The 26071-nt window shown below is 43.9% G+C and overlaps 1 protein-coding gene and 2 long non-coding RNA genes across 3 annotated transcripts; all 3 read left to right on the forward strand.

Annotated features, from left to right (window-relative positions):
- Positions 1–272: 272 nt before the first annotated feature.
- LOC124856545 lies at positions 273–928 on the forward strand. Its single transcript, XR_007035367.1, has 3 exons — positions 273–517; positions 592–657; positions 843–928. It is a non-coding gene; the product is annotated as an uncharacterized LOC124856545 (long non-coding RNA).
- An 848-nt stretch (positions 929–1776) lies between these two features.
- LOC124856517 lies at positions 1777–3267 on the forward strand. Its single transcript, XR_007035362.1, has 3 exons — positions 1777–1884; positions 2036–2106; positions 3000–3267. It is a non-coding gene; the product is annotated as an uncharacterized LOC124856517 (long non-coding RNA).
- An 18233-nt stretch (positions 3268–21500) lies between these two features.
- On the forward strand, positions 21501–25689 carry elf3 (E74-like factor 3 (ets domain transcription factor, epithelial-specific)). The gene is made up of 9 exons (XM_047346776.1): positions 21501–21661; positions 21818–21966; positions 22829–23062; positions 23175–23282; positions 23374–23520; positions 23609–23686; positions 23785–23904; positions 24088–24283; positions 24819–25689. The coding sequence occupies exons 2-9, from the start codon at positions 21825–21827 to the stop codon at positions 24928–24930; spliced, it is 1137 nt and encodes a 378-aa protein (XP_047202732.1). The 5' UTR covers positions 21501–21661; positions 21818–21824; the 3' UTR covers positions 24931–25689.
- Positions 25690–26071: the final 382 nt, after the last annotated feature.

Here is a 26071-nt window from a genome sequence, read left to right on the forward strand (position 1 = left end):
CAGTGCTTTACCTTGGATTGTCTCCCGCTTCTGCATCTGGTTGGTGGAAATATTCTCTGTCTCCTGTTTGTTCCTGGAACCCCCAAGACCTCCTGTTGTCCACTTCCCCTTCCTCCCCGGCTGGATTTCAATTCCCTAATAAACCTCCATTCCTGTCCTTCCTGTCTGACCGCTTCAGTGGAACCTCTTCTACCCAAGTATTATTATTTTTTATATTAAAACTTTTGGTTAACCATTCTCTTGTCTGGCTGCGTTTTGGGTTCTGGTTGAGTTGCATCATCGTTACAACATAGTTTTTCTAACCATCCCCAATTTAGAAATGTCACTGCACTGGATGGGTATTCTTATAATAATATGATTGTGCAAGTTAACAAACAAAGACCTATCTTTTTAGCTGATCAATGCCTACATGAAATGTTTGGAGAGAAAGCATAATACATCCTCAGCAGAGAAAGTGCTGTGTATCGACTCGTTTGGCATGTCTGCTGTGTGGCCAAAACAAATTCCACGCTTCAAGGTTGGTTGTTTGAAGTGTTTTACAATTACCTTAAAAGGCATCATGATGTTGACATCAGTGTTTCAATTTTTCAGTGGGATCCAACAGACTAAAGCACTCTGTATGGCATTGTTAATGACAACCATCACTGGTTTGTCATTGTAAGTGTTTGCATATCATCAATAAAGACACAGTTCCTCCCCAATTCCTTTGTTTTAATCAAAGTTTTAAAAAGTCCATCACAGGTGTTGAATTTCTCGATTCAAGTATCTTACATTCATGTGCCTTTAAAGCAATACAAGGCAGACAGTTAGTAGCCAAATCATATCTGTTGATGTCTTTTCAGATTATATTTCCAAAACAGAGAAAATCTCTTCTTCTGGACTCACTTGGGGAAAGTAGTCAGAAGTTGAAGAGATGTCAAGAAATATCAAGGTATGTGTATGTTTTGTAATTTTTTTTATTTTCATGACAAAGTTTTATTATTTTTGGGTAGTTGAGAATGAAATAATTTGGATAATTTTTTGAGACCATCAGTAGCTCTACATCAGACAAACCTAGAGGCGTTTATTTTTCAATATTTTCGATGACTAAGCATGCCTTTTCAAGTGTGGATGCAGGCTGTCCGTGGTATAACGTATCACATTGTAATTGCTGTGATATACAGCCTTTTTAGTCTATAAAATGGCAAGACTTTTAATTGCAAACATCAACATCATAAATGGCACATAATTGTCCTTGAAAAAAAAAATGTGTATCCTTTGCATTATCAGTTATTTCTCCTGTCATGCTTTGTATTTCTTTGAGTTGTATCAATAAAAATGTGATGGCAGGATAATTCTATAAATTTAAATTGTGTTTATTTATATGGCACAAATCCTCCAGGATGAACCATGAAGCAAAATTACATAACAAATTGGTCAAATCATATACACAAGTAAATATCTTTGACGTATGCTTTTTTTTTTTTTTGGTAAGTTAGAAAGGAACGCAAGGAACTAAATATGTTTATTTTTAAAAGTTATTTGTCAAAGCAAGCTTACTGTTCTGCATGAAACAGGCATGTTTCAGTTAGATAATTGCTAATACCTTGCTGTTTTTAGAGCTCTTTTGAAGAAACAGGGCATGAATGTGTTAAGGTGGGAGTGCAACACACTTCCACACCCCCTACAACCTGAGTCTAGCTCTTGCGGCGTGTTTGCCATAAAGGTATTAAAAAATGTACTCCTATATTCACTTGAGATACATGTTGGACTATATGTGTTTTGTGTTTGTACTTCAGTTTGTTGAGAAAATACTTGAGGGACAACAGCCTATTTTTCCTGCCGGACGTAAGGATGTGGAAATGCTACGTTGGCAGATTGCAGTCACTGTGCTGGAGGCATCAGGTGGGTAACAAAAGTAGCATTCATAAAAGATAACAACTACATCATTTAGAGGTCCATTTAGCTCCATAAAGTAAAACTATCTGTGTTTCTAGGGTATGTACTAAAGTTTGCAAACTGGACAATTAGTTTATAACCACTTTCATCCTTGCAGATGACTTGACAGATATCTGCTGCATCTGAGGACAGAAAGACAATCCCAAAGAGAAGAAGAGCATCATTTGGGTATAATCATATTTCTCAATACAGTGTTCTAGAAAATGTTGACACTTTAAGATAAATATTTTATACATGAAATCATAAAGTACAAAAAAGTTAATAGGTAATACTATTGCTGCTAGAGTGATGTTAAAATAAAAATTAAACACTTTAAATAAAATCCAGAGGTGCAAGGAAAGTGCTTTGTGTAGCTCCCGGATCAGACTGTGCAGGCTAAGGAGTTCCCAAGTGCTTATTTGGCATTTGAAGCAGACATGTGTGACTGTACCTCCCATGAAGACATTCATTGGGATATGGCCTTATGTCACACAAAGAAAGAAGGAAGCCCCAAAATCCAAACATTTACTTTTGTGTTAGTGTGTATATGAAAGACAGCTACATATATTTTAAGTACATTGAAAGAAGGCTAATTATTCAAAAATGTTTTTGGATTTGTTGAGTCCCAATTATTTGTTGGATTTGGCACAGAATAATGTTTGCCTGTGATGAAGGATTATGGATGGAGAGGGTCTGTCAGTGTATTGTAATAAGCACTGACACACACTACGATGTTGCCAGTGTACATAAGTTCCAGATATGGCTTGAAGAAAACAGTAAACAGACAAGTTAGTTGCTGTGACTGGGACTTTCTCCCAAAGGGCCACAAAGGAGCTCCTGTATAAAATGCAGATCATTCAAGGTGAGCCTTGCATCAGTCAACTACAAAAGGAAGTAAACTGATGATTAACAGACTTTCCCTATTAACACTGTTAATCTTACATATAGATCCCAAGATCAAAATATTTTACACTCTTAGGCAATAAGTCTTAATAGTAGATGAAACATTAAAATATATGCTATGTGTGTACCTACATGACAGATGAAATATTACAATAAATTTAAATCTTTTTGTTCTGCAGATATCCTGTGATGTGTGCTTGAGGTGGTTTCACCATGTTTGCTGTGAATGTCCAAACACATCAGCAGCTTTTATTTGTAAGGCCTGTTGAGGGAACATGACTTGTTGAAGTTTTTCACAACTCTGCAATTTGTTCAGTGTTTATTTACAGGTGGAATTACACCAATTGTTTTTATACTATTATTTATTTTAGATTTTAAAAATAAGCACATTGTATTTATGTTGAATACTTATCTTAATTGAATGACCTATGTTTAAACAACATGTTCTTGAAAGTTTGACAGTATCTTTTAATTTTTAAGCCTAAAAACAAATATTCCTGTGGTGTTTTGTAATGAGGTATCTGTAAATTTGTCTAGTTTTAATTTTTGTCCAGCCAATGTCTGTCTATGGTCTTCTTATATTGAAGCTGTAAATAAATATTATCTGGACCAATTCCAAGTATGTATAAAAATTTTACTGTTGTGGTAAAAGGTGTGATCATTCATTTCTAATAGGCAAGGGAGAGAAAACATAATGTTAAGTTAGGGGACATTAATGGGCAAAAACAGCCATGTTTTTATAAACTAATATTCAAGTCCAAGTGATGATTCTACTATTTCAAAGAGATGGCACCATTCATATCACCCAGTTTAACACAAGGGGAAATGTGTATGTGTATATATATACATAAGGGTGACCGGAGGGTGTGTTCCAACTACAGGGGGATCACACTCCTCAGCCTCCCTGGTAAGGCCTACGCCAGGGTATTGGAGAGGAGAGTCCGACCGATAGTCAAACCTCGGCTTCAGGAGGAGCAGTGTGGTTTTCGTCCCGGCCGTGGAACACTGGACCAGCTCTATACCCTCTACAGGGTGCTCGAGGGTTCATGGGAGTTTGCCCAACCGGTTCACATGTGTTTTGTGGACCTGGAGAAGGCATTCGACTGTGTCCCTCGTGATGCCCTGTGGGGCGTGCTCCAGGAGTAAGGAATCGAGGGCCCTTTATTAGGGGCCATCCGGTCCCTGTACGAGCGGAGCAGGAGTTTGGTCCGCAATGCCGGCACTAAGTCGGACCTGTTCCCGGTGCATGTTGGACTCCGGCAGGGCTGCCCTTTGTTACTGGTCCTGTTCATAACTTTTATGGACAGGATTTCTAGACGCAGCCAAGGGCTGGAAGGGGTCTGGTTTGGGGACCAGTGGATTTCGTCTCTTCTTTTTGCGGATGACGTTGTCCTGCTGGCCCCCTCTAGCCAAGACCTACAGCATGCGCTGTGGCGGTTCGCAGCAGAGTGTGAAGCAGCTGGGATGAGGATCAGCTCCTCCAAGTCCGAGGCCATGGTACTCGACCGGAAAAGGGTGGCTTGTCCTCTTCAGGTTGGAGGGGAGTTCCTGCCTCAAGTGGAGGAGTTTAAGTATCTCGGGGTCTTGTTCACGAGTGAGGGAAGAATGGAGCGGAAGATCGACAGACGGATCGGTGCGGCTGCCACAGTAATGGGGGCACTGTGCCGGTCCGTTGTGGTGAAGAGAGAGCTAAGCCGAAAAGCAAAGCTCTCAATTTACCGGTCGGTCTACGTTCCTACCCTCACCTATGGCCATGAACTTTAGGTCATGACCGAAAGAATGAGATCCCGGATACAAGCGGCTGAAATGAGCTTCCTCCGTAGGGTGGCCAGGCACTCCCTTAGAGATAGGGTGAGGAGCTCAGCCATCCGGGTGGGGCTCAGAGTAGAGCCGCTGCTCCTCCACATCAGAGCCAGTTGAGGTGGCTCGGGCATCTATACTGGATGCCTCCTGGACGCCTTCCTCGGGAGGTGTTCCAGGTACGTCCCACCGGGAGGAGGCCCAGGGAACGGCCCAGGGCACGCTGGAGGGACTATGTCTCTCGGCTGGCCTGGGAACGCCTTGGGCTCCCCCTGGAGGAGCTGGAGGAGGTGTCTGGAGAGAGGGACATCTGGGCGTCTCTGCTGAGTCTGCTGCCCCCGCCTTCAGAACTGCCTTAATCCTTCGTGGCATAGATTCAACAAGGTACTGGAAACATTCCTCAGAGAGTTTGATGCATGTTGACATGATAGCATCACACAGATGCTGCAAATTTGTCAGCTGCACATCCATGATCCAAATCTCCCGTTCCACCACATCCCAAAGGTGCTCTATTGGATTGAGATCTGGTGACTGTGGAGGCCATTTGAGTACAGTGAACTCATTGTCATGTTCAAGAAACCAGTCTGAGATGATTCATGCTTTATGACATGGCGCGTTATCCTGCTGGAAGTAACCATCAGAGGATGGGTACACTGTGGTCATAAAGGGATTGAGATGGTCAGCAACAATACTCAGGTAGGCTGTGGTGTTGACACGAGGCTCAATTGGTAGGAAGGGGCCCAAAGTGTGCCAAGAAAATATACCCCCACACCATGACACCACCACCACCAGCCTGAACTGTTGATACAAGGCAAGATGGATCCATGCTTTCATGCTGCAGACGCCAAATTCTGACCCTACCATCTGAATGCCAAAGCAGAAATTGAGACTCATCAGACCAGGCAATGTTTTTCCAATCTTCTGTTGTCCAATTTTGGTGAGCCTGTGCGAATTGTAGCCTCAGTTTCCTGAGGGTACAATTCACACAGGCCACCCGGTGTGGTCTTCTGCTGCTGTAGCCCATCCACCTCAAAGTTCAACGTGTTGTGCGTTCAGAGATGCTCTTCTGCATGTCTTGGTTGTAACAAGTGGTTATTTGAGTTACTGTTGCCTTTCTATCAGCTCAAACTAGTCTGGCCATTCTCCTCTGACCTCTGGCATCAACAAGGCATTTACGCCCACAGAACTGCCGCTCACTGGATATTTTCTCTTTTACGGACCATTCTCTGTAAACCCTAGAGATGGAAGTACGTGAAAATCCCAGTAGATGAGCAGTTTTTTAAATACCCAGACCAGCCCCTCTGGCACCAACAACCATGCCATGTTCAGTTGTTTAAATCACCTTTCTTCCCCATTCTGATGCTCGGTTTGAACTGCAGCAGATCGTCTTGACCATGTCTACATGCCTAAATGCATTGAGTTGCTGCTATGTGATTGGCTGATTAGAAATCTGCGTTAATGAACAGCTGGTTAGGTGTACCTAATAAAGTGGCTGGTGAATGTATACTTTTATAATATTAAGAATTTTCACTTATGTTACACCCTCTCCCCTTTAGATCATGCAACTCCTGATGCATGCTAAACATTGTGAACGCGAGATTGCAAATGATTGTTCGCTGCAGACGTAGTAAAGGCTTCACTATATGCTTCAACTAACCCATGAAAAAGCGTCTGTACAACTGAAATACTGTAAGTGGATTACCTAATGCTGCATATTGAAGGCGCTTAGGGGGTAGACGCTGCCGAAGACAGGCGTAGTCTCAAGGACAGGACTAGATGTATTTGAAGTTTCAACAGGTGTTTCGGCTAGAATGAGCAATGGCTCATTTTGGCAGGGGGTGTCTCTGCCTGGTCAGGGAGCTCTGATTCTTCCACAAGCAGATCTTCAGGGTTGCCAGTAAGCGGTTTTCCTTCAGGGTCAGGTAAACTTTCACCAGAATCAGGCACTTCTCCTCAGGTAAAGAAGCTTCAGATTCTGCAGAGGACTCCCCATTGGCAGCTACGTGAATTTTCACAGGTACAGGAACAAAAACACAATTGGCTGTAGACATAGGTAAAGAATCAACATCCTTCATCAAAGAATGAGTATAAGTTCAGAAGATGGTGCGGCAATGGATGAACTCTTGACCTGGAATGCGGTTGGCTTGATCTGAAATTGTCATAGACTCCACTCATCTTCCTCCTCATTTAGGTCCTCAGAGTGATCAGTGTTGGCTGGCTTCTGACTTCGCATGTTGAGGCGATGAGGTGATGTAACTGACAAAGGATGGGGATCACTGTTTGCTGGCAGGAATGAACACTGAAGAAGTAGATCACTGTGAAGCGTACGACTTGGTCCATCAGCTCTGCTCTCAGGCTGGACTGTATACATGGGTAGGTCTCCAGCACGTTGTACAAGGACATGGATAGACATCCTGGTCCCATTTATCTTTAAGCTTTTGTTTGCCACAAAGCCTGACATTTCGCACCAAAACGCGATCTCCTTCCTCCAGAGTTGACGGAGTGATACCCTTATCAAAGTGTTTGTTTTTTCTTTCACCAGACTTTTTAGCGTTTTTTTGAAGCAAGTAGGATGGTCACTTCAAGCTAGGATCGCACATGTCAATAAATAAATAAATAAAGCTTTAACAGTGACTTCTATTCACACTGTTATATTCAGGAGGAACAGGTATAGAAGACCATGCTGACCACTCCATACAAACCAGTGTAGTGGCTAGGCCTACCCATTGTAATGGATAGGATTTGGGCTAATGCCAGCGTGACTTACCAATTCCGTAGTTAACGTCATATTTATAGAATCGATCTGTCGGCTCCTATAGTTCAAGATCAGTTCACATTAGAGTTAGTCACTTTTGGACTGTGTAAATAGCACAAAATAGCAACATACCCGCAGCAGTGGCGTGTCAACAGCATCCCTCTTGCTACTACCGGCAGCAATTTACTACTAATTTCATATGCCTCCTGATTGGCCGCACAACATCACGTTGACGGCGTAACTTCATGGGGCAAATAATTACAAGGCCCAATCGAGAGAGATTTATTTAGAATGTTTTATAATATAACATATACTTTTATAATATTAATAATTTTCACCCATGTTACATAAGTCTTCACAAGTCTGGCACCAGAACCTCTGAACAGGTGTACATAACTATAGTTCTGTGTACTGTAAGCAAGTATCCCCCCATCCTGAACATCTGTCGGCCTGTATTGTGTACTCTATGAAATTTTATATATTGTATTAATAGGAAACTGGGGTTATTTTAAAAGTTCTTGAAGCAGACCAGAATCTTTGGTAAAAGTTGACTGATAAAACCACCAATTCATAATAGGAATACCGCCAATTCATAATAGGATACCGATTCATTTATTTTAGACAGTGTCTTGTGTATTTTATGGGAGAGTTGAGATTTAGGTACTCTATTACACTTGATGGCGTTTGTAACCCAGTTTTATTGAGGCCAAATTTATTTTGTAAAAATGTATTTATGTCAATATCATATTGCAAAAAAAAATTTTTTTAATGGGATAAAGTGAATTCCTTCAAATATATATTTCAGTTATTCAATTTACCATTCAAATCTGGAAAGTTTAATATATACTTTTTTTGGAGCATGTCAGGGTTGTTCCAGATGGGTGTATGTCTGTTCGTTCGTTCGTCGTCTTCCGCTTATCCAGGACCGGGTCGCAGGGGCAGCAGACTCAGCAGAGACACCCAGACATCCCTCTCTCCAGACACCTCCTCCAGCTCCTCCAGGGGGAGCCCAAGGCGTTCCCAGGCCAGCCGAGAGACATAGTCCCTCCAGCGTGTCCTGGGCCGTCCCCTGGGCCTCCTCCCGGTGGGACGTGCCTGGAACACCTCCCGAGGAAGGCGTCCAGGAGGCATCCGGTATAGATGCCCGAGCCACCTCAACTGGCTCCTCTCAATGTGGAGGAGCAGCGGCTCTACTCCGAGCTCCTCCCGGATGGCTGAGCTCCTCACCCTATCTCTAAGGGAGTGCCCGGCCACCCTACGGAGGAAGCTCATTTCAGCCGCTTGTATCCGTGATCTCGTTCTTTCGGTCATGACCCAAAGTTCATGGCCATAGGTGAGGGTAGGAACGTAGACCGACCAGTAAATTGAGAGCTTTGCTTTTCGGCTCAGCTCTCTCTTCACCACAATGGACCGGCACAGCGCCCCCATTACTGTGGCAGCTGCACCGATCTGTCTGTCGATCTCCCGCTCCATTCTTCCCTCACTCGTGAACAAGACCCCGAGATACTTAAACTCCTCCACTTGAGGCAGGAACTCCCCTCCAACCTGAAGAGGACAAGCCACCATTTTCCGGTCGAGTACCATGGCCTCGGACTTGGAGGAGCTGATCCTCATCCCAGCCGCTTCACACTCGGCTGCGAACCGCCACAGCGCATGCTGTAGGTCTTGGCTAGAGGGGGCCAGCAGGACCACGTCATCCGCAAAAAGAAGAGAAGTGTATGTCTGCATGGAATTAATTAGTAAAGAGCTTGTCATTTTTAGATTCTCAGAGAGGAGCTGATATTGAGGCTTTTAAAGCATACAGGTCCTTCTCAAAATATTAGCATATTGTGATAAAGTTCATTATTTTCCATAATGTAATGATGAAAATTTAACATTCATATATTTTAGATTCATTGCACACTAACTGAAATATTTCAGGTCTTTTATTGTCTTAATACGGATGATTTTGGCATACAGTTCATGAAAACCCAAAATTCCTATCTCACAAAATTAGCATATTTCATCCGACCAATAAAAGAAACGTGTTTTTAATACAAAAAACGTCAACCTTCAAATAATCATGTACAGTTATGCACTCAATACTTGGTCGGGAATCCTTTTGCAGAAATGACTGCTTCAATGCGGCGTGGCATGGAGGCAATCAGCCTGTGGCACTGCTGAGGTCTTATGGAGGCCCAGGATGCTTCGATAGCGGCCTTTAGCTCATCCAGAGTGTTGGGTCTTGAGTCTCTCAACATTCTCTTCACAATATCCCACAGATTCGCTATGGGGTTCAGGTCAGGAGAGTTGGCAGGCCAATTGAGCACAGTGATACCATGGTCAGTAAACCATTTACCAGTGGTTTTGGCACTGTGAGCAGGTGCCAGGTCGTGCTGAAAAATGAAATCTTCATCTCCATAAAGCTTTTCAGCAGATGGAAGCATGAAGTGTTCCAAAATCTCCTGATAACTAGCTGCATTGACCCTGCCCTTGATAAAACACAGTGGACCAACACCAGCAGCTGACACGGCACCCCAGACCATCACTGACTGTGGGTACTTGACACTGGACTTCAGGCATTTTGGCATTTCCTTCTCCCCAGTCTTCCTCCAGACTCTGGCACCTTGATTTCCGGATGACATGCAGAATTTGCTTTCATCTGAAAAAAGTACTTTGGACCACTGAGCAACAGTCCAGTGCTGCTTCTCTGTAGCCCAGGTCAGGCGCTTCCGCCGCTGTTTCTAGTTCAAAAGTGGCTTGACCTGGGGAATGCGGCACCTGTAGCCCATTTCCTGCACACGCCTGTGCACGGTGGCTCTGGATGTTTCTACTCCAGACTCAGTCCACTGCTTCCGCAGGTCCCCCAAGGTCTGGAATCGGCCCTTCTCCACAATCTTCCTCAGGGTCCGGTCACCTCTTCTCGTTGTGCAGCGTTTTCTGCCACACTTTTTTCTTCCCACAGACTTCCCACTGAGGTGCCTTGATACAGCACTCTGGGAACAGCCTATTTGTTCAGAAATTTCTTTCTGTGTCTTACCCTCTTGCTTGAGGGTGTCAATAGTGGCCTTCTGGACAGCAGTCAGATCAGCAGTCTTACCCATGATTGGGGTTTTGAGTGATGAACCAGGCTGGGGGTTTTAAAGGCCTCAGGAATCTTTTGCAGGTGTTTAGAATTAACTCGTTGATTCAGATGATTAGGTTCATAGCTCGTTTAGAGACCCTTTTAATGATATGCTAATTTTGTGAGATAGGAATTTTGGGTTTTCATGAGCTGTATGCCAAAATCATCCGTATTAAGACAATAAAAGACCTGAAATATTTCAGTTAGTGTGCAATGAATCTAAAATATATGAATGTTAAATTTTCATCATGACATTATGGAAAATAATGAACTTTATCACAATATGCTAATATTTTGAGAAGGACCTGTAAATGTCATTTTATATTTGAGCTAATAAATGGTAGGTCTGATATCTTAATACTATTGCATAATGTCTGTTCAACGTCTAGCATGGGTTCATCTAGAGGACTGTGTTTAAACTATGATGTATTGTAGCCAATTGACTAAGAAGCAATGGTGAAATCTGCCAATCTAGGAGAAACCCAGATTGTAATACTCCCCGTGTTGTGTATTAAGGGAATTGTGGAAAGAATAATTAATTGGAAGAATTGTGGATTTTAACCAACTCATAGAATAATCTGAAACTCTTGAGAAATGATTTCCAAATCCAATTACCTGAGAGACAGAGGTTTGTGATTGCTGGAGCAAAAGCAATCTACACAAAGATGTTCAATATTCATGCATGTTATGCCTTTAAAATCTTAAGTTTGCCTGATTGCTGCTGCTGGTGGTTCAATAAAAATAGTAAATAAAGAGGCAGAAAGTGGGCATCCCTGCCTGGTGCCCCTCTGAAGCCAGAAGCTGGAAGATGTTTGGTTATTTGTTCTGATACATGCTGCTGGGGAACTCTATAACATTTTTTACCAGTTTATAAAATAATTTCCAAAACAAAATTTAGTCAAGGTTGCAAACAAGAATTTCCAGTTAACTCTATGAAATGCTTTTTCTGCATCTAGAGATAATACATTACTCTCAGTATTTTTACTGTAGAAATAATCTATTAAATTAAGTAATCTGCGTGAAACAAAAACAGAGTTCCGGCGGGCGACCAGGAGGTCGTCCCCAGCGGGCACAGAGTTCCGGCGGGCGACCAGGCCTGCACCAAAGACGTGGAGGCCGACTGAGCTGAGCAGAGGCGTCGGCCGGACCCTCAGTGGCGTGAGCAGAGGTGTCGGCCGGAACCTCAGTGGCGTGAGCAGAGGCGTCGGCCGGACCCTCAGTGGCGTGAGCAGAGGCGTCGGCCGGACCCTCAGTGGCGTGAGCAGAGGCGTCGGCCGGACCCTCAGTGGCGTGAGCAGAGGCGTCGGCCGGACCCTCTGTGGCGTGAGCAGAGGCGTCGGCCGGACCCTCTGTGGCGTGAGCAGAGGCGTCGGCCGGACCCTCTGTGGCGTGAGCAGAGGCGTCGGCCGGACCCTCTGTGGCGTGAGCAGAGGCGTCGGCCGGACACTCTGTGGCGTGAGCAGAGGCTGAAGCAGAGCCTGGCGAACCCTCATCTCTGGGTTCAAAGGCCAGAACGAGGACAAAACGTTCCTTAAATCCCTCAGGAACAGGGTCCAGCGGCGCTTCCTCCTCAAACCCCTTGTCGCAGGGTTCAGAAGCCAGAACAAGGACCAGTTCCTCACTGAACCCCTGCAGGCTAGGAACAGGAGCTGAGGCATCGCAGACACCCTCAGTGACGTGAGCTGAGGCGTCGCCGGGGCCCCCGATGACTTGAGCCGGGGTGTCCCTTTTACGACTTCCTCTGCGACGTGTGTCTGGCCTGGAGTCAGGCTGTGGTGGTGTGTCTGGCCTGGAGTCAGGCTGCGGTGGTGTGTCTGGCCTGGAGTCAGGCTGCGGTGGTGTGTCTGGCCTGGAGTCAGGCTGCGGTGGTGTGTCTGGCCTGGAGTCAGGCTGCGGTGGTGTGTCTGGCCTGGAGTCAGGCTGCGGTGGTGTGTCTGGCCTGGAGTCAGGCTGCGGTGGTGTGTCTGGCCTGGAGTCAGGCTGCGGTGGTGTGTCTGGCCTGGAGTCAGGCTGCGGTGGTGTGTCTGGCCTGGAGTCAGGCTGCGGTGGTGTGTCTGGCCCGGAGTCAGGCTGCGGTGGTGTGTCTGGCCTGGAGTCAGGCTGTAAACCTGGCTGTGGACATGGCGTGGGCTGCTCTGCAGCAGCTCCCTGGAGACCTGAAGTGGGCTGCTCTGCAGCAGCTTCCTGGAGACCTGAAGTGGGCTGCTCTGCAGCAGCTTCCTGGAGACCTGAAGTGGGCTGCTCTGCAGCAGCTTCCTGGAGACCTGAAGTGGGCTGCTCTGCAGCAGCTTCCTGGAGACCTGAAGTGGGCTGCTCTGCAGCAGCTTCCTGGAGACCTGAAGTGGGCTGCTCTGCAGCAGCTTCCTGGAGACCTGAAGTGGGCTGCTCTGCAGCAGCAGCAGCTCCCAGGAGTCCTGGCGTGGAAGGAGGTGGACGGCAGTAAAACTGCCTTACTGCAGCCTCATAATCCCTCTCCATCAGCTTGATTCTGTCCATCAACTCAGGAGAGGAATACATGAGGCTGGTCTTCCTGAAGCTCTTTATCTGTCGTGCGTAGAACCTCAAACGCTGCTCCAGCTCGTTAGGTGTTGCCTCAGAACACCGGGCTGGAGCGAGCGCAGACGGCATGGGCGGAGGTGCAGCGAGCCTGGGAGACAGTGCTGTGGCAGACGAAGATGCGGGCTTACTTGCCGCAGCGCTCACGTAGGCTGGCTGGGAAACCACTTCCTCCCCAGCTGAACCACAGGAAGGTGCTCCACGCCGGCGTTTCTTGCGGCGAGAGGAGGGCGAGGGCTTCACTGCCGGACCAGAGTGCACAGCCAGGGGAGCAAGCGGAGAAAGGCGACGAAGGGGACCTGTCCCTGGAACTGGAATCGCCAAGCTGGATCCATCATAAGCCGACTGCGGCCCTGCAGAACGGCGCAACGACTTCTCCGCCTCCCGAGACAGGAAGGTAAAGAGGTCCACCGCATCGTGGCCAGACCCAGGACCAGAAGGTGCGAGTTCCATCTCCACCAGGAGAAGTGGAGAGGGCACAACCTCCAGGTTGGTCGGCAGATTCCTCATAGCCTCCTCCTTCTGCCGTTCAACCCAGCGATCCAAGATATCTGCCTTGTGCGTGTCCGCGGGGTTCGTGGTTGGCGGAAACATTCTGTTACGGCTTGAGCAATGGACGAACCCAGAATGCAGACTAGCAGGCAGCATGATGTTAAATGGAAAAATATTTAATAACAAAAAAACTCACTCACAGGAGGTGACGGCAAAAACAGACATGGGCAGGCTTGGCAAGACAGGCTTCGTGTGAACAGCAGGACATGAGCATGAGCATGAAAAAATGTTTCCGCGCCGACTAACTGAACAAGGTGTGTTTAAATGGAGCATGATACAGGTGGAACACAAAACTGATTAACATGGTGCAGGTGAACCGAATAAACTTAATTGACAGAACAAAACGTGACTGGAGCAAAACATGGCTTGAACAGAACTCAAATCCAAGGAAACAAACTAATAGAAACATAACTAGAAAAACATGAAACGAAAGCATAACCAGATCCAAAAACTTAACTTGACCGCACATGAACTAGAAGACAAAATCTAAAGCATGACTAGGAAAATAATAAACAGAGACATGATTAAAGACTGGAGCAGTGAAAAACATAAGGAAAAAACCAGAAACCAAACAACCCCAAATCATAACAAATTTTATTTAATTCTATTTTTGTTTTACATAGTTTGCCCAGCATTTACTCTTCCTGGGAAGCTTCTAACAGTTTCATCTAATTCCTGAATATGTTTGTTTTCTTCTTTTCTTCTTATGTGATGAGAATGAGATTATTTTACCTCTCATCACTGCTTCTCTGCCTCCCAGAGAACAGATGTTGATGTCCCAGGCAGGTTATTATACTTCAAATATGAAGTCCACTCTTCTTTAAAATATTTGAGAAAATCTTCATCCTTAAGCAATGATTACACCTTCAGCTTTTGCTTTGTGGGTTTTCTTTCTTATTTACTAGAGTTAAGGAGACAGGAGCATGATCGCTGACAGCTACAGGGCGTATCTCAGTGTCTGAAATGTCAGTCAACAACGAGCTGCTGACTAAGAAATAATGCAGACGATAGTAAGAGTGATGGACATGTGAGAAGAAAGTATATTCGCTGCGGTTAGGGTGAAGAAATTGCCATGCATTGCAAAGTCCGTAATCACTCATGTATTGTTTAACTATATTTATTGATTACCGACTGTGCTGAGTCCCTGTTGTACTCAGTCTTTTTCTTCGTTTAGACCAAAGTTAAGATCACCCCCAAGAAGAAGTGAGCAATCCAAGTGTTTAGACATACAGAAATAAAAGCATGGAAGAATGGGGGTCATCAACACTTGGGGCATAAATACTGATAATACATAACTTTTGGTTATTTCTATATTTTAATTTTTAGATATTTTTATTATTATAAATCTACACTCTGGATCTGTAACTGTGTCTAATACTGTGAAGTTATTCTTTTTGTGAATTAAGATTTCTACTCCGCTTTGCCTAGAATTATAGCAGGCAGAAAACAGAATTGGAAACTGAGGGTGACAGATATAAGGTTATGCTGTGATGTTATGTATGTGAAATATTTGTGTGTGTGTGTGTGTGTGTGTGTGTCTGACCTGCTCTTTTGCTTGTTTTGCTCGAACTTTACTACAATTGGCCGAGGCCGGTTGTGATCGGGCGTGTTACCTCCGACACACAATGTCCCACATTCCAACGTGTTCACCAGCTCGGTGAACACGTTGGAATGTGGGACATTGTGTGTGCTGCAGGATTTAACTTTATGATGGCGAAGCGTGTTACTAATGGTCTTCTTTGAGACTGTGGTCCCAGCTCTCTTCAGGTCATTGACTAGGTCCTGCCGTGTAGTTCTGCGCCGATCCCTCACCTTCCTTATGAAGGATGCCCCACGAGCTGAGATCGTGCATGGAGCCCCAGGCCGAGGGTAATTGACCATCATCTTGAACTTCTTCCATTTTCTGAGCATTTATAAGAAGTAGCCTTCTCACCAAGCTGCTTGACTATTTTCCTGCTATTTTCCTGGGCCATTGTGGAGAGGTTGGAGTTTGATTGAGTGTGTGGACAGGTGTCTTTTATACAGATAATGAGTTCAAACAGGTGCAGTTAATACAGAATGAGTGGAGAACAGAAGGGCTTCTTAAAGAAGAATTAACAGGCCTGTGGGAGCCAGGATTCCTATTGGTTGTTAGGTGATCAAATACTTATCTCATGCAATTAAATCCTAATTAATTACTTAAAAATCACAAAATGTGCTCTTGTCTTGCCTTTTCTTGTTCCTGTTCATTCATAAAAGCAGGGGTGTTTTTAGAGTCTTTAAACTTTGGGGGCTTCAGTCCAGAGCCAAAATATTAAAATTTTCATGAGACAGTAGCCAAGTTGTACTAGTTCTCTGTCTCGGCTGGAGTTTGATTAAATGTAAATTATTGTGAATCAAACAAAAGATTTACATTAATTTTACTTGGTTTTGATTTTTGTTAGAAGTTGAATTAAGGATGAGGAGAAATAGAGTTTAGGATTGAGGAAAAAAATGTTTTGCTGAAGCAGATGATGACACATTTTGTGGTATTAAGAAAAAAACCTAATCTGAATTTCTGCTGACAAATTTGTTCTTAAACTCAGACATGTTTACTGTGGGTCAAATAAATGTGCTTCTTTTCTCATCTATGTAAATGACTTTTTTAAACGTTATAACTCTCATCAAGGTGTTCTACTACTGAGGCTCCATGGTCATAATTTCAAAAAAGGAAACTGGCATAAAGTATATTTTCTTAAGTCTTAGAATCAGAATCAGAATCAGAAAAGCTTTATTGCCAAGTATGTTTTTGGACATACAAGGAATTTGTTTTGGCGTAGTCGGTGCAATACAGTACAAATTAAACAGTATAAACATATCTACAATATAATATAAATATATGTGCACAGTTTTAAGTGAGTGAGAGTAAATATAGAGCAGTATTGAGTGCGAGAGCAGTACAACAGTGCAGGTGATCAGTGTGCAAGTATGGCAGTGCAAGTAAAGCAGGAGTCCAAACTGAGCATTAATGTAAAGCATAAAGTTGCAAGTTACAGGTCAGCAAAAAAGGGGGGGCGTGGGGGAAAGGGAGAGTGTCAGGGTGGTTTCCGGGCTTTGTTAACAAGGCTGGTGGCAAATGGGAAAAAACTGTTCTTGTGGCATGAGGTTTTGGTCCGGATGGACCGCAGCCTCCTGCCAGAGGGGAGAGTCTCAAAGAGTCTGTGACCGGGGTGGGAGGGATCAGCCAGAATCTTCCCTGCCTGCTTTAGGGTCCTGGAGGTGTACAGTTCCTGGAGCGACAGTAGACTGCAGCCAATCACCTTCTCAGCAGACCGAATGACATGCTGCAGCCTGCCCTTATCCTTGGCTGTAGCAACGGTGTACCAGATGGTGATGGAGGAGGTGAGGATGGACTCAATCCTTGCTGAGATGTGTAAAAGTGCACCATCAAAGTCTTTGGCAGGTTGAATTTCTTCAGCTGCCGCAGGAAGAACATCCTCTGCTGGGCTTTCTTGATGAGGGAGCTGATGTTTGGCTCCCACTTGAGATCCTGGGAGATGATGGTTCCCAGGAAGCGGAAAGATTCCACAGTCAATTATGGAGTCACAGAGGGTGATGGGGGCAGGTGGGACTGGGTTCTGCCTGAAGTCCACAACCATCTCCACTGTCTTTAGAGCGTTGAGCTCAAGGTTGTTCTGGCTGCACCAGTCCAACAGATGGTCCACCTCCCATCTGTACGCGGACTGGTCACCATCAGAGATGAGTCCGATCAGAGTGGTGTCGTCTGCAAACTTCAGAAGCTTGACAGACTGGTGACTGGAGGTACAGCTGTTGGTGTACAGGGAGAAGAGCAGAGGAGAGAGAACACAGCCTTGGGGGGAACCGGTGCTGATGGTCAGGGAGTCAGAGACGTGCTTCCCCAGCCTCTCGCGCTGCTTCCTGTCAGACAGGAAGTCAGTGATCCACCTGCAGGTGGAGTCGGGCACACTCAGCTGGGAGAGCTTCTCCTGGAGCAGAGCTGGGACGATGGTGTTGAAGGCAGAGCTGAAATCCACAAACAGGATCCTGGCGTAGGTTCCTGTGGAGTCCAGGTGCCGGAGGATGAAGTGAAGGGCTAAGTTGACTGCATCATCTACAGACCAGTTGGCTCTGTAGGCAAACTGGAGGGGGTCTAGGAGGGGGTCGGTGATGTCTTTTAGGTGTGAGAGCACAAGGCGCTCGAAGGACTTCAACACCACAGAGGTCAGGGCGACGGGTCTGAAGTCATTAAGCCCTGTGGTCCTTGGCTTCTTGGGAACAGGGACGATGGTGGAAGACTTGAAGCAGGCTGGCACATGACATGTCTCCAGTGAGGTGTTAAAAATGTCTGTGAAGACTGGAGACAGCTGATCAGCGCAGTGCTTCAGGCTGGCTGGTGAGACAGAATCCGGTCCAGCAGCTTTCTGGGGGTTCTGTCCCCTGAAGAGTTTGTTGATGTCCCTCTCCTGGATGGAAAGAGCCGTCCCTGGCATGGGTAGGGGGCTCGTGGGGGGGAACTTCAGGGTGGGAGTTGGAGGTGCCAAGGCCCCTCTTGAGGTTGGGGAGGTGGGGGTGGTGGATTGTGGCTGCAGGTGTTGGGGGAGTCGTGGGGGATGGTTGCAGGACTGTCCCTTTGTCTTTCAAAGCGGCAGTAGAACTCGTTCAGGTCGTTGGCGAGGCGTCGGTCGTTGATGGAGTGGGGGGCTTTCGGCTTGTTGTTGGTGATCTGCCTGAGCCCTTTCCACACAGACGCAGAGTCGTTGGCAGAGAACTGGTTTTGAAGCTTCTCAGAGTACAGTCGTTTGGCCTCTTTCACTGCCTTGCCAAACTTGTACTTTGCCTCTCTGTATATGTCTTTGTCCCCAATCCTGAAGGCCTCTTCCTTATCCAGTCTTAACCTTCTGAGTTTGGCTGTGAACCAGGGTTTGTCGTTGTTGTAACTCACCCTGGTGCATGATGGTACACAGCTGTCCTCACAGAAGCTGATGTAGGAAGTCACAGCCTCTGTGTACTCGTCCAGACTGTTGGTAGTAGTCCTGAACACATCCCAGTCTGTACAGCCTAAACACACCTGGAGATTCTCCACAGCCTCACTGGTCCACATCCTTGACGTCCTCACAACAGGTTTGCAGAGCTTTAGTTTCTGCCTGTATGCAGGAATCAGGTGGACCATGATGTGGTTGGATTGGCCCAGTGCAGCACGTGGGACGGCGTGATAAGCGTCTCTGATGGTGGTGTAACAGTGATCCAGAATGTCGTCCTCTCTGGTCGGACATTTTATAAACTGTCTATATTTGGGGAGTTCGTGGGTGAGATTACCTTTGTTAAAGTCGCCAACGACGATAACTAAGGAGTCCGCTCCACACTCAGTATCTGGTCGGCGAGCATGCGCTGTGCGACCTGCACGTTAGCTTGCGGCGGGATGTAAACACCAACCAGGATGAACGAAGCGAACTCACCGGGGGAATAGAAAGGCTTACAGTTTATGATGAAGGATTCCAGGTCTGGAGAACAGTGCTGCTGAATCACTGTCACGTCGTTGCACCAACCACTGTTGAGGTAGAAACAGATTCCTCCACCTTTCGCTTTGCCGGAGAGTTCTGTGTCTCTGTCCGCTCTGTAGAGCTGGAATCCTGCCAGCTGCAGCGCAGAGTCTGGTATTAATCCACACAGCCACGTCTCCGTGAAGCACGAAACTGCCGATGAATAAAAGTCCCTGTTTTTCCCCAACAGCAGTTGTAGTTCCTTAATTTTGTTGGGAAGTGAGCGCACGTTAGAGAGAAATATTCCAGGTAACGGTGTTCGTAGTCCACGCTGGCAAAGACGTACCAGCACCCCAGCCCGTTTCCCTCTCTTCCGGCGTTTCACCGCGTAAGCAAAGGTGAGTGCACCTTTGACCAGAATGTCCAAAAATTCCAGAGCGGTAGGCAGAAAAGTGGGAAATAACTCCTCTGGTGTAGTAGCCCTGATGTTCATGACTTCTTTTCTGGTGAGAGAGCTCCGGGTACCATCACAGAAGACCGTTTTAAAGCAAAAAACAAAACAAAATAATGCGCACCAACACGCCAAGGCGACCATCTGCGGCGCCATCAATGTACCGTTTTGGTAACATCCTAAAAACCCCTATTTTAATTATGCCAAGAGATTTCCAAACATTTCATTAAAATTGTTTCTTCTTTCATGAACCTGTATTTGTTTCTGTTACCCATTCTGGCTGTGCGCGTAGTTGACAGTTTATGCTGGTTTGAAGATTGACCAATGTGCAGAGCACAGCGAGGGAGCCATAGTGAGTTGAAGAGTTATTATAATAATATAAATAATTAACAAGAAACTTACAAGATGGCAAGACACTGAACTTGGGCGAGGTAGAATCCAGGGTAGCAAACAGGGTTGGGAACCGTTTCAGGGTAGACATCGGGAAGAACCAGTGGCAAAAAAAATCAGAGTTTAAATACTGAGGGAATTGGAGTATGAACCAATGAACTGAGGAGGCTAGCCACGGAGACAATCAGTAGCAGCTGGTGGAGGATAATCTGAAGATTACTGAGGGTGTCATGTCCTCTTAGTTCTGCTGTTTAGTTTTGTTCCTTCCTGGATTCTGACGTTTCTTGTGTTCAGTTATATTTTTCTATAGATTTTTCTATATGATATATATTGTTTTTCTCTCGGTTTTGTTATTTAGTTTCTTTATTTTTCTGCTCAGTTCCTCATTTTCCTGCTCATTAGGCTAATTGAATACAATTCCCCAAGTTTCCCTGCAGCATATTTCTACACCTGTGCCATGTTTCACCTGATTACCTGTCTCCCTGCTCATTGGTTCATAGCCTTAGTACGTAAGCTTTCTGGTTTTCATTGTTCCCCACTGGTTTCTCCTGAATTCTTCTGCCATCAACCCTGGTTGTTACCTGTTCTGGGGGGATTCAAAGACAAACCGCTTCCAGTTCCTGTTCCTGTCTTACTATCTGCAATATTTTAGATGCAAAACAGCAAACAGAATAATTAGCTTTATGATATGCTTTAACCGCCAGGTTTAATATAACACAATTACTCTAAAGGCAACAAACATGTTGCTATTGGTAGTCAGGGTGACCTACAATGATGACCTGCACAGTAGCGTGACCATGAATGGTATCTACCCGCACCTTGCAAAGATAAATGCAGGACAAGTACAATTATTTTAGCTATCCAGTCCAAACATGCCCCAGTCATTTAACCAGTCTGTGCACTATATGCCTTTTCTGTGGGTTAATACTGCAACCATGAGCAAGCAGACTTGCTTAATTGAGTTTGTGTTGACATCTCAAGGATGAGGATTCATTTCTGTATGTGTGTGTGTTTATATATCCATGCAATATTGCAAAAATAGGTTATTGGCTAAAACAATAACTCCATGTAATCCCAGGAGGCAAGTGAACACACTAGAATAGAAAACAGTCTTGGTTAAGTTCCCTTATCTCTCCTGCACATACCTAGCCAGTGAAACTGATAAAACTACCTGCCCAGATGCTCATCTTTTAGCTGTTGTCAATAAAGTCTATTTTCAAAATATCTGTGTATGCATTCCTGTGTACATCTCTACAAAATAATTACCATGAAGTCCAACTATAACAACAAAGATGTTATACAAAGAAATGTAAAAGATTTGTGATATAATTCCTGAAATGACATTTTGCTACAGCACTGGTATTTAAGGTTGAGTTAAAGGAATCCAGTTAGGCAAAGCAGATCGATTTACAGTAACTGAATCTGTTAGTCAAGAATTTTAATCTAATCTTTAGTGATGATCGGTAAGAGACAATAAAGCTTAAGAAAGAAAAACAGGACAGGTTGGTGTTGTTGATCAAGTTCTCAGGAAAGTGGAGGAGGGATGGAGGTGTGGCTACCTTCAGGTGGAATTCCCCTAAATTCACCTCTCCCTCCCCCACTCCTTCACAGGGATATAAACATGTTGACTTCCAACTGAAGCTGCTTTTTTGCCTCTGAGACCAAGACTTTATAAAGAACAGACGGAAAAGGAGACTGAGGAGACAACACACATATTACATTACTGTGGATTGTTTGGAGCATTATTATATCTTACCATACCGTGGCTGGAAGAGGTAAATTACTTTGCCAAAATATTTAACAAAACTCTATGTGGTCATGTAAAGAAATCATGCACATTTTAAGCTCTAACAATGCAAAAATGTTTTGGAAATCCCATTTCTTTTATCTTTTCTGAAATAACTGATTTATAACCTTTCTTCGTCTCTCAGAGACTCAATGTCGTCACCGTGCCTCAGCAGTATCTTGACTCGTGCCAATCTGACGATGTATCAGACTGGCTTCACTGAAAGCCCACCACATCAGCTCCATGGGCCACCCAGCCTTAATGCTTTGGAGAGCAGAGGCTACAACACAAGAGGTGAGAGGATTGTCTGAAGATCCAGCACCTTAAATGTTTCTGTGGTAATCTTCAGTTAAATGTGGGATCTCCAGTTAAGAAAAAATTATTGATATCCCCGAGAGACTTAGACTTTTTTTTTATTCAACCAAGAAGTTTGTTTCTGACTGGAAATTATACTTGTACACATTCAAAATAAAACATTGACTCTGGGTTGTGCATATTTATTCCTTATTATTATGTCAATCTGAAAATATTACTTTTAATCTAAATCTCCTGGGTGTAAGAATAATTTTGGGCTCAACTGTAATTGATACCAAAAAACTGTCAAAAAGTTTTGCTTCTTAGCCCTAAAGCTCCCTCCTGTTTGCTATTATAATCTAAATTCTGTGCAATACTGGTAATATACTATTCTCATTATACATGAGCCAAACAATACCTTAATTTCAAACCTAAGATAACAGAACCATGAAGTCACTTTACTTTGACCTAATTTTGCTAATGATTTACCACACTGTCAATGTTTAACTCAACTTAACGCTCAAAGCAGAGGAATGCTCTGACCTCGTGCTTGGTTAACTGGGCTGGCTGTATTTGTCTGACCTTGTCTGACCCCCAAACAAGGTGTTTTGGGGTCTTGGATTGTTTCATATAACAAACACCAGAGAATACAGACATGTTGGAAAAAATTCAAGTGATGTTTCAAGCAGTGTTGGTTTAGTTCGGATAGAGATGATGTTAACTGCACTTGCCTACACCCCATTATATTTTTTATTGAACTTTACTGGAGATCAAGACTTACTTGGATAGTATTGTTATTTCTTTTATCTTATTAGCACTGGGTCAGAAGAACATCAAGTAATAAATGGCTGTTACTCCTCAGGTGTATGGTACAAACAGATAAGCCCTCACTACTGGACAGCAGACCAAGTTCTAGAGTGGATCAGTGACCATGTTGAGAGCAACAAGTTTGATGCGAGCACCCTAAGTCTGGCTTTCTGTTCCATGGATGGCCAGGTCCTCTGCCACATGAACCTAGAGGAGATGGTTGGAATCTTTGGCCCACAGCTTGGTCCACAACTTTACCAAAGCTTAGAAGAATACAAGACCAAACATGGTAAACTATTGCCCTAAAATGTAGCTTAATTGTACAAAAGTACAAATATCAATCTGTCTACCTGGAGGCAATCGATCCGTCTTCAGAGATGATTTTTTTTCTTTTTCTCCAGAAATCCAGAGTCTCTCAGGGCCAGAACTAAGTGAGACGTGTCAACTTCTGGATAACTTCTTGGACAACTTGAACTTCCCTTTGTTGAGTTCTATCAAAATTGGCCATGGTACATTTTACAAACTGGAAATAGTAGTATGGAAGTAGCAAACAATTGTAACATTGGGATAACTGTAATAATGCATCTACCCCTTACACAGATGATGAAGCTGAGAGCAAGAGAAATTTTGATTACCGGGATGGTTATGATCTGGCTAGACTGACCATGGAGTCCATGACAACTCTGGAGGACACTGATTACCTTTCTGATAATCCATCCGACAGTGAATGCAGCTCCTCTGCCAACAGTTAGTATACTATTATCATCTTATTGAAATTTGTTAAAATAAAGTTTATAAAGACTTTTTTTCTTAAACAAGTATGACGTCTGTTCAGGTGGCATGTTTGGATCTATGAGCTCACCAGAGTCTGGTAGCAGTGAGTCAGACCCTGAATCCTCATACGCAGGGTCAAGTGAGTATTCACACAAACTCTTTGTTTGCTAGGTTTTGCATTCTGGTCTTGGCAGAATAGTTTAGGTTAGGTGTGGTAATGAATTATTGTGTTGACAGAGGTCCACATCAAAACAGAAGATGGAGAATGTCGCATGAAGAGACCCCGAGGGCGGCCTCCTAAGATCAACAGAGAACACAGCAGCAGCATATATAACAATACAAGGAAAATAAAACATGGTACACATCACATCAAACATGCTTAAAAAACTTTTATTTTGTAAGCTTATAACATTTTTCATTGATTGTACATCACAATTTGTTTTCCTCAGGCCAAGAATGCATATCTCTTTGCACATCATGTTCATGCTAATATTTTGTGCACCTGGACACAGTTGGCTTATTGTTCTCCACTTTTTGCAGCACCCCGTGGTACCCACCTGTGGGAATTTATCAGGGATATTCTCATCCACCCAGAGAAGAACCAGGGCCTGATGAAGTGGGAAGATCGTCGAGAGGGTGTGTTCAAATTCCTCAAGTCTGAGGCTGTCGCCCAGATGTGGGGTCAGAAAAAGAAGAACACCAGCATGACCTATGAAAAACTCAGCCGGGCCATGAGGTGAGTTTATGCTGCAAACAGAAAATAATTAAACAAAAAATTAAAGCTGAATGTTTTTAGCTGCTAAATTTAGAAAGGAGTCCTTGCTCTTGCAATGATCAAAAATCTTTTCAGAAAAGGTCATCATGTCTAAAATGTGTTCATTTTCTTAAATAAAAAATTTACGTTCACAATCCACTGAAGAAAACATAGCTTTACTCTGCTAAATATGAGCCTGTTGCATCACTTAATGGTGTGCAGATGAAGTTTTTTGTCTGAATCCTATAAACTAAACTTTTGGTACAACCATGCATCATGGTTGTCATGGCTGACTGTTGACAAAGACTCTTCTGTACCTAAAACGATAGATGAACATTATATAAGAAGCAGCCTAACATAACATGTTAAATAACTGAATTATTTATAATCATCAGTGTAATATCATTGGAACACTATATCTGCTTTTGAGAACTTACTTTCCATACAAGCAGTTTGAATCAGTGAAGTGTGGCGGATGTAAGCCACATATCCACTAAGTTATCTGTTCTACTTGCAGGTATTACTACAAGAGAGAGATTTTGGAACGAGTTGATGGCAGAAGACTTGTATACAAGTTTGGAAAGAATTCCAGTGGTTGGAAGGTTGAGGAGACAGGCGCCAGCATCTGAGGCATCAGTCACTAAGTGGCTAGAGACCACAAAGCTGTCCAGAGCAGGAGTTTAGGAACCAGAAAACCTGTCTTGCCTGGCTGGAAAAAAGTCGTAACTACCAAAAAGTTTAAGACAAAACTTCCTCTTACAGGGAAGGTGTTACAGAAAATGTAAGCCATTGTGTTTGGCTCCAGTAGGTTTTATGAACCAATATTATGTGTTTAATATTATATGTTTTTTGTGTTTTATATTTTGATCCTCATTACAGAAACTTTAGATGTGATATTTTTGAGTGTCTGCAAACACAGTAATAATAGTTCAGAGTTTGCATTTAGGTTTTTTTGTAGATTCAGGACTAACTAATCTGTCTTGTGTCTAAAGTTTTTGTTATGGGACATGGGAATGAATAACTGTTGTGGCACTGGAAATATTTAATTTCTTTATTGTTCTGTCATGTTTTCCATCAAAATCTAAAATTAGTTGTTGATCTAAATGTGAGATTACATTTGGAAAACACAAATTAAAGACAGAACAGAGAGAAATAATGTAGGTCACGTTTTTTACGTTAACTTTTACTTTATGTTCTACCTATCTGTACGACTTGTTATAAAGTGTTCTTACTAATTTTTTATTAAAGAACACCTGATGAGTAACCCAGTGCTTTAGTTGATGAATTTTATGATTTGATGCCGATTGTTTTCACGTGAATAATAAATATTTCACTCATCAGTCTCTGTATTAGTGGATGTGAGAAATAAACCACAATGTAAATTGTAATTAGTCTATTTCCTTTTAACCTTATTTAGATGTAACGGTTTTATTTTAATGTTATTATCACGATCCCTCCTCATACACTCACACACACATGCATATAGCTCAGACTATATTAGCCTTCTACAGGGGTTGGACAATGAAACTGAAACACCTGTCATTTTAGTGTGGGAGGTTTCATGGCTAAATTGGACCAGCCTGGTAGTCAGTCTTCATTGATTGCACATTGCACCAGTAAGAGCAGAGTGTGAAGGTTCAATTAGCAGGGTAAGAGCACAGTTTTGCTCAAAATATTGAAATGCACACAACATTATGGGTGACATACCAGAGTTCAAAAGAGGACAAATGTTTGGTGCACTTCTTGCTGGCGCATCTGTGACCAAGACAG

The sequence above is a fragment of the Girardinichthys multiradiatus genome, chromosome 20 (assembly GCF_021462225.1).
Source record: "Girardinichthys multiradiatus isolate DD_20200921_A chromosome 20, DD_fGirMul_XY1, whole genome shotgun sequence".
Classification (NCBI taxonomy): domain Eukaryota; kingdom Metazoa; phylum Chordata; class Actinopteri; order Cyprinodontiformes; family Goodeidae; genus Girardinichthys; species Girardinichthys multiradiatus.

Coding starts and splice junctions, on each gene's coding strand:
- elf3 (XM_047346776.1), top strand. CDS start 21,825: ATGTCGTCACCGTGCCTCAGCAGTATCTTGACTCGTGCCAATCTGACG. Junction 23,687..23,784: donor ATCCTCATACGCAGGGTCAA/GTGAGTATTCAC, acceptor TTGTGTTGACAG/AGGTCCACATCAAAACAGAA. Junction 24,284..24,818: donor AAACTCAGCCGGGCCATGAG/GTGAGTTTATGC, acceptor TTCTACTTGCAG/GTATTACTACAAGAGAGAGA.